The sequence below is a fragment of the Microtus pennsylvanicus genome, chromosome 15, assembly GCF_037038515.1.
Source record: "Microtus pennsylvanicus isolate mMicPen1 chromosome 15, mMicPen1.hap1, whole genome shotgun sequence".
NCBI lineage: Eukaryota > Metazoa > Chordata > Mammalia > Rodentia > Cricetidae > Microtus > Microtus pennsylvanicus.
Genome location: NC_134593.1, coordinates 57,894,824 through 57,905,748, shown reverse-complemented (window position 1 = coordinate 57,905,748; position 10,925 = coordinate 57,894,824). Strand labels below are relative to the sequence as shown.

The 10,925-nt window shown below is 41.6% G+C and overlaps 1 protein-coding gene across 14 annotated transcripts in view; it reads left to right on the top strand.

The window, feature by feature from the left end:
- Positions 1-1,525: 1,525 nt before the first annotated feature.
- The window catches only part of Rbm26 (RNA binding motif protein 26), a 70,425-nt gene continuing 61,025 nt past the window's right edge, over positions 1,526-10,925 (top strand). For 6 of the 14 annotated variants that reach the window (XM_075949942.1, XM_075949940.1, XM_075949939.1 and 3 more), the window contains exon 1: positions 1,528-2,084. In XM_075949942.1, coding sequence (XP_075806057.1) covers positions 2,014-2,084 — 71 coding nt within the window. In that variant the 5' untranslated portion in view covers positions 1,528-2,013. Of the gene's footprint in view, positions 2,085-10,925 lie in introns of all 14 variants that reach the window. The other 8 variants (XM_075949946.1, XM_075949936.1, XM_075949945.1 and 5 more) reach the window with 3 other exon arrangements.

Genomic DNA, 10,925 nt, shown 5'->3' with positions numbered 1-10,925 from the left:
TCTCCATGGTCCCTATATAAAAAGGATGTGATGGAAAAAAAAAAAACACCTAAGAGTCCGGTTGTGGTGGTGCAGCCTGGTGGTGGCGGCATACTCCTTTAATCTTTAATCCCAGCACTTGGGCGGCAGAGGCAGGTGTGAGTTCGAGGCCAGCATGGTCTACAGAGAAACCCAGTCTCAAAACAAACCAAAAAACCAAAAACCAGGGTGTGACGTATTTTCCAGAGAAAAGTACGAGAATTATAGGGCTTTGTTCAAGCATGTGTTACAGTGGCATTGAACACGAACTCAGTATCGATTAATCAACGATACCTATAGTGGCTTTAAACAGAAACACATGGCTCGTAGCAGTTTAGTATTTATAAATCAATTTTATATGTAATCCAAAATTTACCATTTTAATAATTGTATACGTACAACTTTATGGCATTAGATATAGTCAAATTGTTCGGTCATCAACACCATCCATCCCAGAACTCTATTAATCATGCCAAACTGAAACTATGTATCACTGAGAGTATTTCCGAAGCTCCCTTTTTTTTTGCCTCCCATTCTGCCTTTCACTCTTGTCTCTCCTGTTCCGCTAGAAACCTGTATAAAGACATATTTATCTTTTCATATCTGGATTATCTCACTTAATCAGTAGCTTGATTATAATTAATGGCTGACTTAAGACACTGTCTTTTAGAGCAAACATCTAGCTTGTATTTTATAATCTCAGTTAATTCTTTTTTTTTAAATCTTAGTTAATTCTTAAAGAACACTGCACTGCAGCAAATTATAATTCTGTCTCACCAAGAATTTCTTTACGGTTCACAATCTCTTTGTGAACTATTTTCATCTCACTTGTATTACATGGACTTTATAGTCTTTGCTAGTCTCTTAACATTATATAATAGAATCAAACCCTGTTGGGTCACCCGTGACATATAGCATGCTAATTTACATGCTCTGCTTTGGTACACTGTAACTTCTTGGAGAAACTATTGAGTCTTTTTTAAGTGACCAGAACTGAAAGCGTAACAAAATTGCCCTTAGCTAGGCTGGACCTCATCAAGGTATTGGGGGGGGGGGCAATGCATAGGCCCTTAGACCTATGCCACAAAATTCTGACACTAATCCTTTGGAGGTCTCGGTGGGCATCAGAGCTGTCTGTCTTTATGCATCGTGTGCACAGGACAGCACACACAGGAATACTGTACTGGGAGGGTGCTGAGGTAGCTACGGCAGGCTGCACGGGGCGGGACGGACGGCTGGCCGCGTTCTCAAGGGGCTCCCGCTTCTTGCCCGTTCATTCCCGCGCACATAGGCACAATCCTCTTAGAGGAAATGTCTGGGAGTCGGTGGCCTTTCCCTCCTTGTGAAATACGACGGCGCTTGTGGTTCTTCATTACGAGGGCCGATGGGTACAAAGGGACCAGGGCCTCTACCCACGCAGACACAAAACACAACACCGCATTTGCTCAGCCTACGGTCCGCCGAACTTGCGTCTCTTCCCAGCATGCCCTGGGACTCACCGCGAGACTTCAATTAATTCTCGCGAGATTTGCCGGGCAGCCATCTTCTTGGGGGTGCTGGAAGCCGGGAAGACCCCCGAACCGTTCCCATTGAGCCGCCCTCCGTTCTCGCCCGCCTTCACTCCTGCTCTGCCGCTTTGCCAACAAGCACCTAACCCCAGAGCTGAGAGGAACGCCTGGGTCTCAGCGCGTCCGGCTGTCCTTCGGGAAGATTCATTGGGGGGAGCCGGGCAAGGGGGAGGGCCCGGGGAAACCGTTGCTGCCTCAGCCCCGGGCCGGGGGCCGCCGACGGGAAGCTCCGGGCCAGCAGGTGGGCTCGCGGCCTGCGGCGGCCCCGCCGGGCTGCTGGGCGAGCTCGGCTCGCGGGGACCTGCCACCGGCACCTCCCACCGCGGCCCACGCGGACGGACGGCGCGCGGAGGAGGGGGCGGCGGCGGTGGCGGTGGCCGCCACCTGGGCGAGCGCAGGAGTGTGACCGGCCTCGGGGCCGCGGTGGATGGTTTCTAAGATGATCATTGAAAACTTCGAGGCCCTCAAGTCTTGGCTCAGCAAGACCCTCGAGCCCATGTGAGTACCCTGGGGAGCTGTCCTTGCAGGCATGGCGGGGGTGGCCCCAGCGGATGCCCAGGTCGGTGCAGTTGACCCGAAGTGCCCGTGGTGGGGGCCGGAGCGAAGAACGGGGGTCCTAGGGTTCTGCTGTCTCCTCTCCCTCCACCTAATCGAGGTCGCCCAGGCTGGGACTGTGCTTGCTTTTTGTCGTTGAACCGATCTTTGCACCGCTGTCTACTGCTTTTGTTTTCCCGTTACGTGTAGACTGATGGCAAACTTCCCCAGACACCTGTGTTTTCCGAGGGCCTTCACGTCGGTTTCTTCGCTCTCCAGGGCTGCTAGCGTGTGATCCTGGCCGTAGCTTATTTGACATTGTTTCTTTAAGCGAAGTGAATGGCTTTTATGGGGGCAGTCCGAGTTTAAACGAGGTTTCCCTTACGGTCCCTTAAAAGAAAGGCCACGTCTTCCATGTGGTGTCTGGCTCATACGCACCTCTTTTGATGGAAGAAGATGTAACAGGTGCTGATGTGCCCAGTAGAACTCCCCTGTTCCACTCACGCCCTACTCACGTGGAGAAGGGAAAAAGTCAAATCTCTATCCATATGGGATATTTAGCAGTTTAAGGAGGGAATTCAGTAGTAGTTCGTGCGACTGTTGAATGTCTTAGATGGAAAATTTTTAGGAATGTTTTGTGGATTTGTTAAATGCAAAATACAGCATAGATAAATTTCTTTTCTGTATGATTTATTTACAATAACAACACAATGCAGCGGCAGATAGCTCACCCATATAATACACGTCTTAAGTTTTTAGAGTGTGCTGAGGGAAGGTTTGGGTAGAACTTTAAAATTCCCAGATTAACAGTAAGATACCATTTCAGGTACGGCTAGTTTGAACCATTTTAATAGTAGAGGATCGTGTATGTGTGGTTAGGATGGGGGCTGTTTCAGCACTTGCTGGGAGCTGTCCGAGCAAGTAATATTTAACAAACTAAGATGATAAGATGTGGTAGTCGGAAGAATGGAAAGGCCTGGTATAAGACATAATCTTTGTGGTTTCTGTAGAGAAGGGAGGAAAGACAGTGAAATTACAAGCAGGCAGGGGCCAAATCATATGGGGGCTTTTAGATCAAGGTCAGGAATTAAGATTTTATTTAACACATAAGTGAAAGATAGGCTATTTGAATTTGGGCAGGACTGATTTGACTTTAAAGATGCCTGCTTTGTGGAATGAAGGGAGGCTGTTTTGAGGGTATTGGAGAAAGACTGCATTGGATGCTAGTGCAGTCAGAACCAAATGTACTCCACAATGATCTGAGAAAACTTGCTGATAGAGCAGATGTGGGAGACAGGGAAAGGAAAATCAAGTATGATGCCCGAAGTTAACTCTACAGCTGCATGGATGATATAGAAGGCTGGGGTGGAGTTATTATTAACTTGATCAGTACAGTAAGTTAGAAGCTCTTAGATTTGGCAAGGTGGCAAAACAGTTGACCAGAATGGTATAGAAATTCTATTCCAGAGAGCTGGAGGGTATGCAGAGCCAAAGACTAAATCTTCACTACCCTCTACCTTCAAATAAAAAAAGACATTGTCTTCAGTGGATTGCAAAGTAACATATCAAACAGGTGAGAGGGAGGCCCCGACCTTAATGATAGTTTTCAACTGTGCAGCTACACTCTCCGGCGAGTTGTATAATATTGGATAAGTCGCTTAACTCGGTGCATGTTTCTGTTTGCAAAATGGGGAAAATAATAAATATATATATATACATAAAGAAAATCCAAAATACTGCCCGGTTTGTAATTAGTATGTTTCAAACCAACTTTTTTTTGTTAGTTCATGTTTTTTCACTAACCTAAAATATATATTCTTAGTGTGTATGCTTTTTAATTAAAGAAAAGCATGGAGCACTACTCAGATACTGTTAGTTCATGATTACAGTAAACAGTTACTGCTAGTAGAGTCTACTCAGGGGCCCTTTCTAATGTTCATTGTACAATTTAGCTTCTTTTAGTCTCCATGTGTTCTCTTTTCCGCTAGGTGATAATTATTTACTGCTGTTGGCTTCTTTTTCTTTTCTTTCTTTCTTTTTTTTTTTAAGACAAAATTTCTCTGTGAAACAGTACTGGGTATTCTTGAACTCACTCTGTAGACCCGGCTGGCCTCTGCCTCCTTGAGTGCTGGGATTATAAAAGGCATGCGCGCCCTCCCCGCCATTCGTTTCTTTCTGTTTGTTTGTGAGACAGAGTTTCTCTGTGGCTTTGGAGCCTGTTCTGGAACTAGCTCTTGTAGACCAGGCTGGCCTCAAACTCACAAAGATCCGCCTGCCTCTCCCTCCTGAGTGCTGGGATTAAAGGCGTGTGCCGCCACCGCCCAGTCCCCCATTGATTTCCCTCCCTACCTCCCTCCTTCCCTCTCTCCCTCTCTTCATTTTTTGATTTTTCAAGACAGTTATAACAGCTCCGTCTCAGCTCTGTCTGGAGGTCGCTTTGTAGCCCAGGTTGGCCTAGAAATGCCTGCAAAGTGCTGGGATCAGCTGGGATCAGAAGCAGGTGCCACCACCACAGGGTGTCTGTCTTTTTGGTTTTTTAATGTAAAGAGTTGTTTTTTTTTTTTTGCTTAGTGTTGTTGACATGTAATTATAAAATAATACTTTTTGAAGAAAAACTATATGAAGGGAACTTTATATAGTTTTTAGCTATCATGATAGTGAAGTATTATTTGATTTGTTTATTTTTTTTAACTAACCTGAATTGTGAATGTATTAGCAAACTTTTTTTTTTTTACACACAGTAAATGTTTTAAAAGGGGGGTGGGGCAAGAGTGGGAAGGATGAGGCCTTTAGGCCTAAGGCCTTCACAAGAATATTAGCAAACTTTTAAGTACTTACTCTGTACTAGTCAGAGTGGGAAATGTGGCAAGGTTTTCATCTGTTAGGGAAGACAGATGCTGAACAAGTAATTATAGTATTGTGTGAGGTAAAGAAGTCCAAAATGCTTTGGAGAGGCATTGGGTGGAGGTCAAGAAAGACTTCTTTGAAATGGTAACATTAGATCTCAGCTTGGATGAAGAACAGCTTTCTAGGTTTTGGAGAGCATATTGTATGAAAGTCCTAAAAATGAGGTGGGGTAAAATTGTGTGGAAGTAATGAAAGAAATTGAAAGAGCAAAGGAAGAATAGAAATGGTTAGTGACGGGAGAAGAGCCAGGTCGTACAGGACTTTGTTGAGTCAAGCTATTGAGTCTCTTTTAGGAAGCCTGTAAAGGGTTAGGTGAGTTTGGAGAGTGATGGGGAGTGAGGTGCCCCTGGGAGCCTGGCTGCATTTTCAGGCAGAGTGACAAATGTGTCCATCTGTGTAGTAGCAGATTTCTGTTCTTCATAAATCATTGAGAATTTAGATACTAAAATTCCTCTTGAAGTACTTAGAATTGTTATCTTTTGGTTTCAACAATTTTCTTAGTTCTTTCCTTACTACTAATGTCCTTTTGGTAATGTGAAATCCTGACACCCCCTCCCTGCAAATAAGGTATTTGTGATAGTGATTCAGCCTTAAAGTTAGCATATAAAGTAGTGGGCTTTATAATGGCATTGGCATTTCCATATATATATACATATACATATACATACATACATACATACATACATATATATATATATACACACACACACACCTTTGTACTTTGTTTTTATCGCTCCTCATTTTAATTGTGGCCTTGACCTCACTTGTCCCAGGTTGCATTTGCCTTTTTTCCTATTCCTTTACCCTGTTTTCACCCTCTCCCCACCTAAGATCTCTTCTCTCTCACATGGTCACCTGTCTGCCTCCTGAGTGCTGGGATTAAAGTTGTGCGACACCACTGCCCGCCTGTCATTTGTTTTCTTGATCCTGGCCATTCTCCTTGGGGTGAACCAGAGTCTTGAAGTCAGTAGTCCAATTCAGGTATTTTCCTACTGCAATACACTTCGTATTTTGAGATAAAGTCTCTCATTGGACCTCGAGCTCCTTGATTTGACTAAGGTTAGTTGGCCAGTGAGCTCTAGGGTCTACCTGTTCACCACCCCCAAACCAGGCTCTAATTTGTGTCTTCATACTTTTAAGGCAGATGTTTTACCGATCTCTGCAGTCTCCTGAAAGCATTTTAAGTCGTTTCTTTAATGGCTAAGGGTATTTATTGGCCATTTGTATTTCTTCCTTTGAGAACCATTTCTTCATTTGTGGACTTGTTTGTGGGGATTTGGTTTTTTTTTGTTTTTTTTTTTTTGGTTTTTCTAGACAGGGTTTCTCTGTGGTTTTGGAGCCTGTCCTGGAACTAGCTCTTGTAGACCAGGCTGGTCTCGAACTCACAGAGATCCGCCTGCCTCTGCCTCCCGAGTGCTGGGATTAAAGGTGTGCTCCACCACCGCCCGGCTAGGGGATTTGGTTTTTGTAGTCCTTTATATAATCTAGGTAACTCCATCTGAAGTACAGTTGGCAATTTCTTTTCCTATTCTCTAGGTTGTATCTTCACTCTGGTAATTGTTTCCTTTGCTGTGCTTCTATTTCAGGTAATCTCACTTGTCAATTCTTGGGATTATTTCTGCTGTTAGAGTAGTTTTCAGTAAGTCCTAGCCTGTGCATAAATCTTAAAGGGTTTTACCTACGTTTTCTCATTTTTTTTTTTAAATAGAAAAAATTTCCTTCACTAATTTTTTGTGGGCTTATTACCATATGTGGTAATTTAAAAAATCAGATTTTTTTTACTATGAAGGGATTCCTCAAAATACAATCAAATCCTTTAATTTTTCAGAAAATAAAACTGAGAGACAGACTAGTGCTCAGACTTTGGAGTTTAGTTTTTGCTTCTGCAGCTGTGCATTGCTGTGAAAGTCGTTTGTGTGGAGGAAAGAAAGCAAACCTGACCTCATACATAGTCAGTATTCTGTCAGTATTCTCATTTCTGCCATCAGTTAGCTTAGTGAGGTAGGGAAGTGAACCTCCCTTTCCTTACTGACATAATTGGGGAGGATAGTTTCTTTGTATAGTTAGAAGAGAATTAGACGCTTAAGATTCTGCTGTCTTTCCTCCTTTCTTAAATACTGCTTGATTAAACACAAATAGCTTACATAACTATTACTGCTACCACTAACATTTGCGTGTATTGCTGGTGTTTCCTATTCCTTTTTATTTGATGGAGTGTTATCTCTGTTTTGCAGGTGATGATGACAGTGAGGCACTGAAGTGTGAAGTTAAATATTAGTTCACAGTTAATTAAGTTCAAGCCTTATTTATGCTCTAGAGCACCAGTTTTTAACCTGTGAATCTCCACCCCTTCAGGGGCCGAATGTCTCTTTCATGGGGGTCTCCTAAGACCATTGGGATTCATAACAGTAACAAAATTGCAGCTATGAAGAAGCAATGAAAATAATTTCATGGTTGGGGTCACCGCAACATGAGGAACTGTATTAAAGGGTCACAGCATTAGGAAGGTTGAGCGCTGCTTGACTGATCTGAACATGCACGCTCCAGAGCGTGGTAGTGTGGATAATATTTTCTTTCCAGTGGTATACTTCCTTTTTAAACTATTAGACTCTTTCACAGGAACCCATTTGAAAAGGAACAAGATTCTAAAAGCATTACACACAGTTTGAGAGATACCTCCTTGGAGTTTTTTTGTTTTTTTGATTTTCGAGAGAGGGTTTCTCCGTAGCTTTTGGTTCCTGTCCTGGAACTAGCTCTTGTAGACCAGGCTGGCCTCGAACTCACAGAGATCTACCTGCCTCTGCCTCCCGAGTGCTGGAATTAAAGGCGTGCGCCACCACCGCCCAGCTCCTTGGAGTTTTTGTAGTACTTTTTTCTTATATTTGCTACTAACAAGTACTTTAAAAAAAAAACTCTTTAAAATTTATTTTTTATATCTTGAATTATGGAAAGATTGTTCTTTTGTGATGCACAGTGACCTTTTTACCCCCGAACCTTAATTAGATTTTCTTCTTAATTTTCCCTTACTGCAGAGTAGCACCTTTGGCATAGTGAGTCTGCTTTCACATTAGTGAAAATAGCAGAAACTATCCCCGTACTTTTCTTACCGTTGCCTTCTTGCTGGTTTCTACTTATATCCTATTTTATTAGCATCTAGTTTCTGCAAAGCTACACTTTGTTATTCTCTGTTACATTGTTTATATTGGCCCCCTTTCTCCCATTTTAAATTCATTGACAGCTTACTCTATGTTGATTATTTTGCCTTTATTGAATGTGAACAAGGTCTGTTAAAGATGACAAAATGGACTCTTAGGACCATTTAGTAGCACACCTTACTGGCTTGAATATGATAAATGATTCTCAAGACCATATTCTGTTGCTGCAATCTTATAGGAATATATAACCAGTAGGTGATGGTGATGGACTCCAAATGAAGACATTTTGATTCTGAAGCTTTGTGTGGTGGTGCCTCCTGACTTTAGATGTTGTTTATGTATATGTGTTGCATGTCAGTGCTAAAATAGAGATCTGATATGAACTATTTTCCCCAGAAGCTTTTTTGGGATCCTTCTAGTTGGGAATTGTGACTCTTTCCAACAAAACTCTTTAATCGGTCTTACATAACTTACTACGTGCATCACATGCTACATACATGGTTTAGCATTATTGTTGGAATCTGGCAGGTGAAAGCCGACTTTGTCTCTTGCAGTTTGTCTTCCTGTTCTAGGTAGCCCCTAGAGTGTGTGTGTGTGTGTGTCTATGTGTCTATGACACAGACTTCAGTATTAAATGCATTCAGTGAAGTTTCTCCTTTGTTGACTGAAAATCTGAGTGACAAGCTCGTTTGTATAAAACTAAAATCCACACTGTTACCTTAACTTTCAGAGTAGCTGACATGAGGGGTAAATTTCTCTTTTTATTTCAGTATTTTAAACACCTTTTGCTCATTTGTGAGTGTGCCTAGGCACCGGTACATGGTGGTGGTTAGAAGACAGCCTTTAAGAGTGATTCTGGAGGTTGGACTCAGGTCATCAAGCTAGGTGACAAGCACCTTTAACTCCTAACCATCTTACTAGAAGCCTCTATTTCAGAGTGCCTTCAGAATTAGAATTTTTTTCCATTTGGTTTTGAGACAAGGTTTCACTTTGTAGCCTAGTAGGCTGGCCTCAGTTTTCCCAAAATCTGGAATTTACACCAAGCTAAGATTAGAAATTTAAAGCTTAAATTTAGTTAAAATAGTTTAGTGATTTTTTTTTCTTTTTTTGATGAGAGCACTGATGAGTTCATGTTTACTAAAGAAAAAGTTGAGGGTTTCTGTGTTCAATATTCTGTTCATGGAGCCGGATAAAAGTAATAATTCTAATTATATATTAATTTTAGTTAGTGGAAGAGTTAATACTGTGTAATTAATTATTGGCTATGATGCTTATATTCATTACTTTCTGTATCTCCTTAACTTGATAAATGGCTCTCAAGACCATATTTTATTGCTGAATACTACTTGAATTTTCCATTTGAAGTTTGAGTTACTAAATTTAGTCCTTTTAAAATGCGTTTTAGCAATTTGACTGGCCTATAGGTATGTCTCAAATAAAATTACTTAAAAACCACAAGATAGGGAAAGGTTTGGGAGCAAAATGGATATATTACCTTGTTTGATGTGTACATGTTGAAAATGGCCAAGTCAAGCTCGAACAAATTTCTCAGCTTTTTTTCTTCCCTTGTTCCAAAGAGAATGAATGAGATGAAGGAGGTGGTGATAAGCCTTTCTTACCAGATTTATTACTTCTCACTACCTTATTTTTGTGAGAAAAACATATTTTTAGTGTATGCCTTAGTTAGGGCTACTATTGCTGTGATGAACAATCATGACCAAAGGCAGCTTGAGGAGGAGAGAGTTTATATGGTTTACATATCCTGGATTACAATCACCATGAGGGAAGCCAACCAGGTGAACCTGGAAGCAGGAGCTGATTCAGAGCCCATGGCGGAGTGCTGCTTACTGGTTTGTGTGCTGTCTTATAGAACCCAGGACTACCAGCCCCGGGAAGTCCCTGCCTACCGTGGATTTGGCCCTCCTCCATTAATCATTAATTAAGAAAATGCCCTACAGGCTGGCCCGCTTTCACCCAGTTTCACAGTTGAGGTTCCCCCCTTGATATGACTAGCTTGTGTCAAGTTAACGTAAAACTAGCCAGGACAGTGTTCAAATAATTATTTTTGTACCAAGAAAAAGCTTATTTTTAATTTGGTTTCTGTTTGTAAACAGTAAAATCAGTTTGAGATTTCTTAGTGCACCTTTCTGAAATACTTTACTTACATATAAACAATATTTTATAGTTTTCGCTGGTGAGGTCTTACAAAGATTAGATTTTTTTCTCCCATGTCTTATGACTAGCATTTAAAAATTTCACTTTGCAACTGTTATTAGTATTTAGAAATATAATTGACATCTAGATATTGACTTGTTTTCTGAAACATTTGGCTTGCTTCAGATTAATTAAGATTGCTTTTTAGTGGGAGGTCTTTAGGTCACTATAGGTGTGAACTCTAAGGGGATAGTAGGAACTCAATTCCTTTTCTTTCTTGTTCACTTCTCAGCCTTGAAGTAAGTGGGCACTTCCTGTTTTGCCATGTGGTCTCACCATGATGTGCTATCCTGCCATAGGACAAAAAGCCTCTTTTGCAATTGTGTGGGCCCCACTTTAAGGTACTTATCTAATCCTAAATACTTCTTAAAGGCCCACCTGGTTCCACATCATAATACCTCACAGTGCGGATTAATTTTCCCTTTTTGTAGAGACACCTAAGCTATAGCAGGTGAATAATGTTTAAGAAAAATCAGACAATTCCTTAAGTTTTTTTAAAGTTAATCACTGTACAGCAAGAAATGAATCA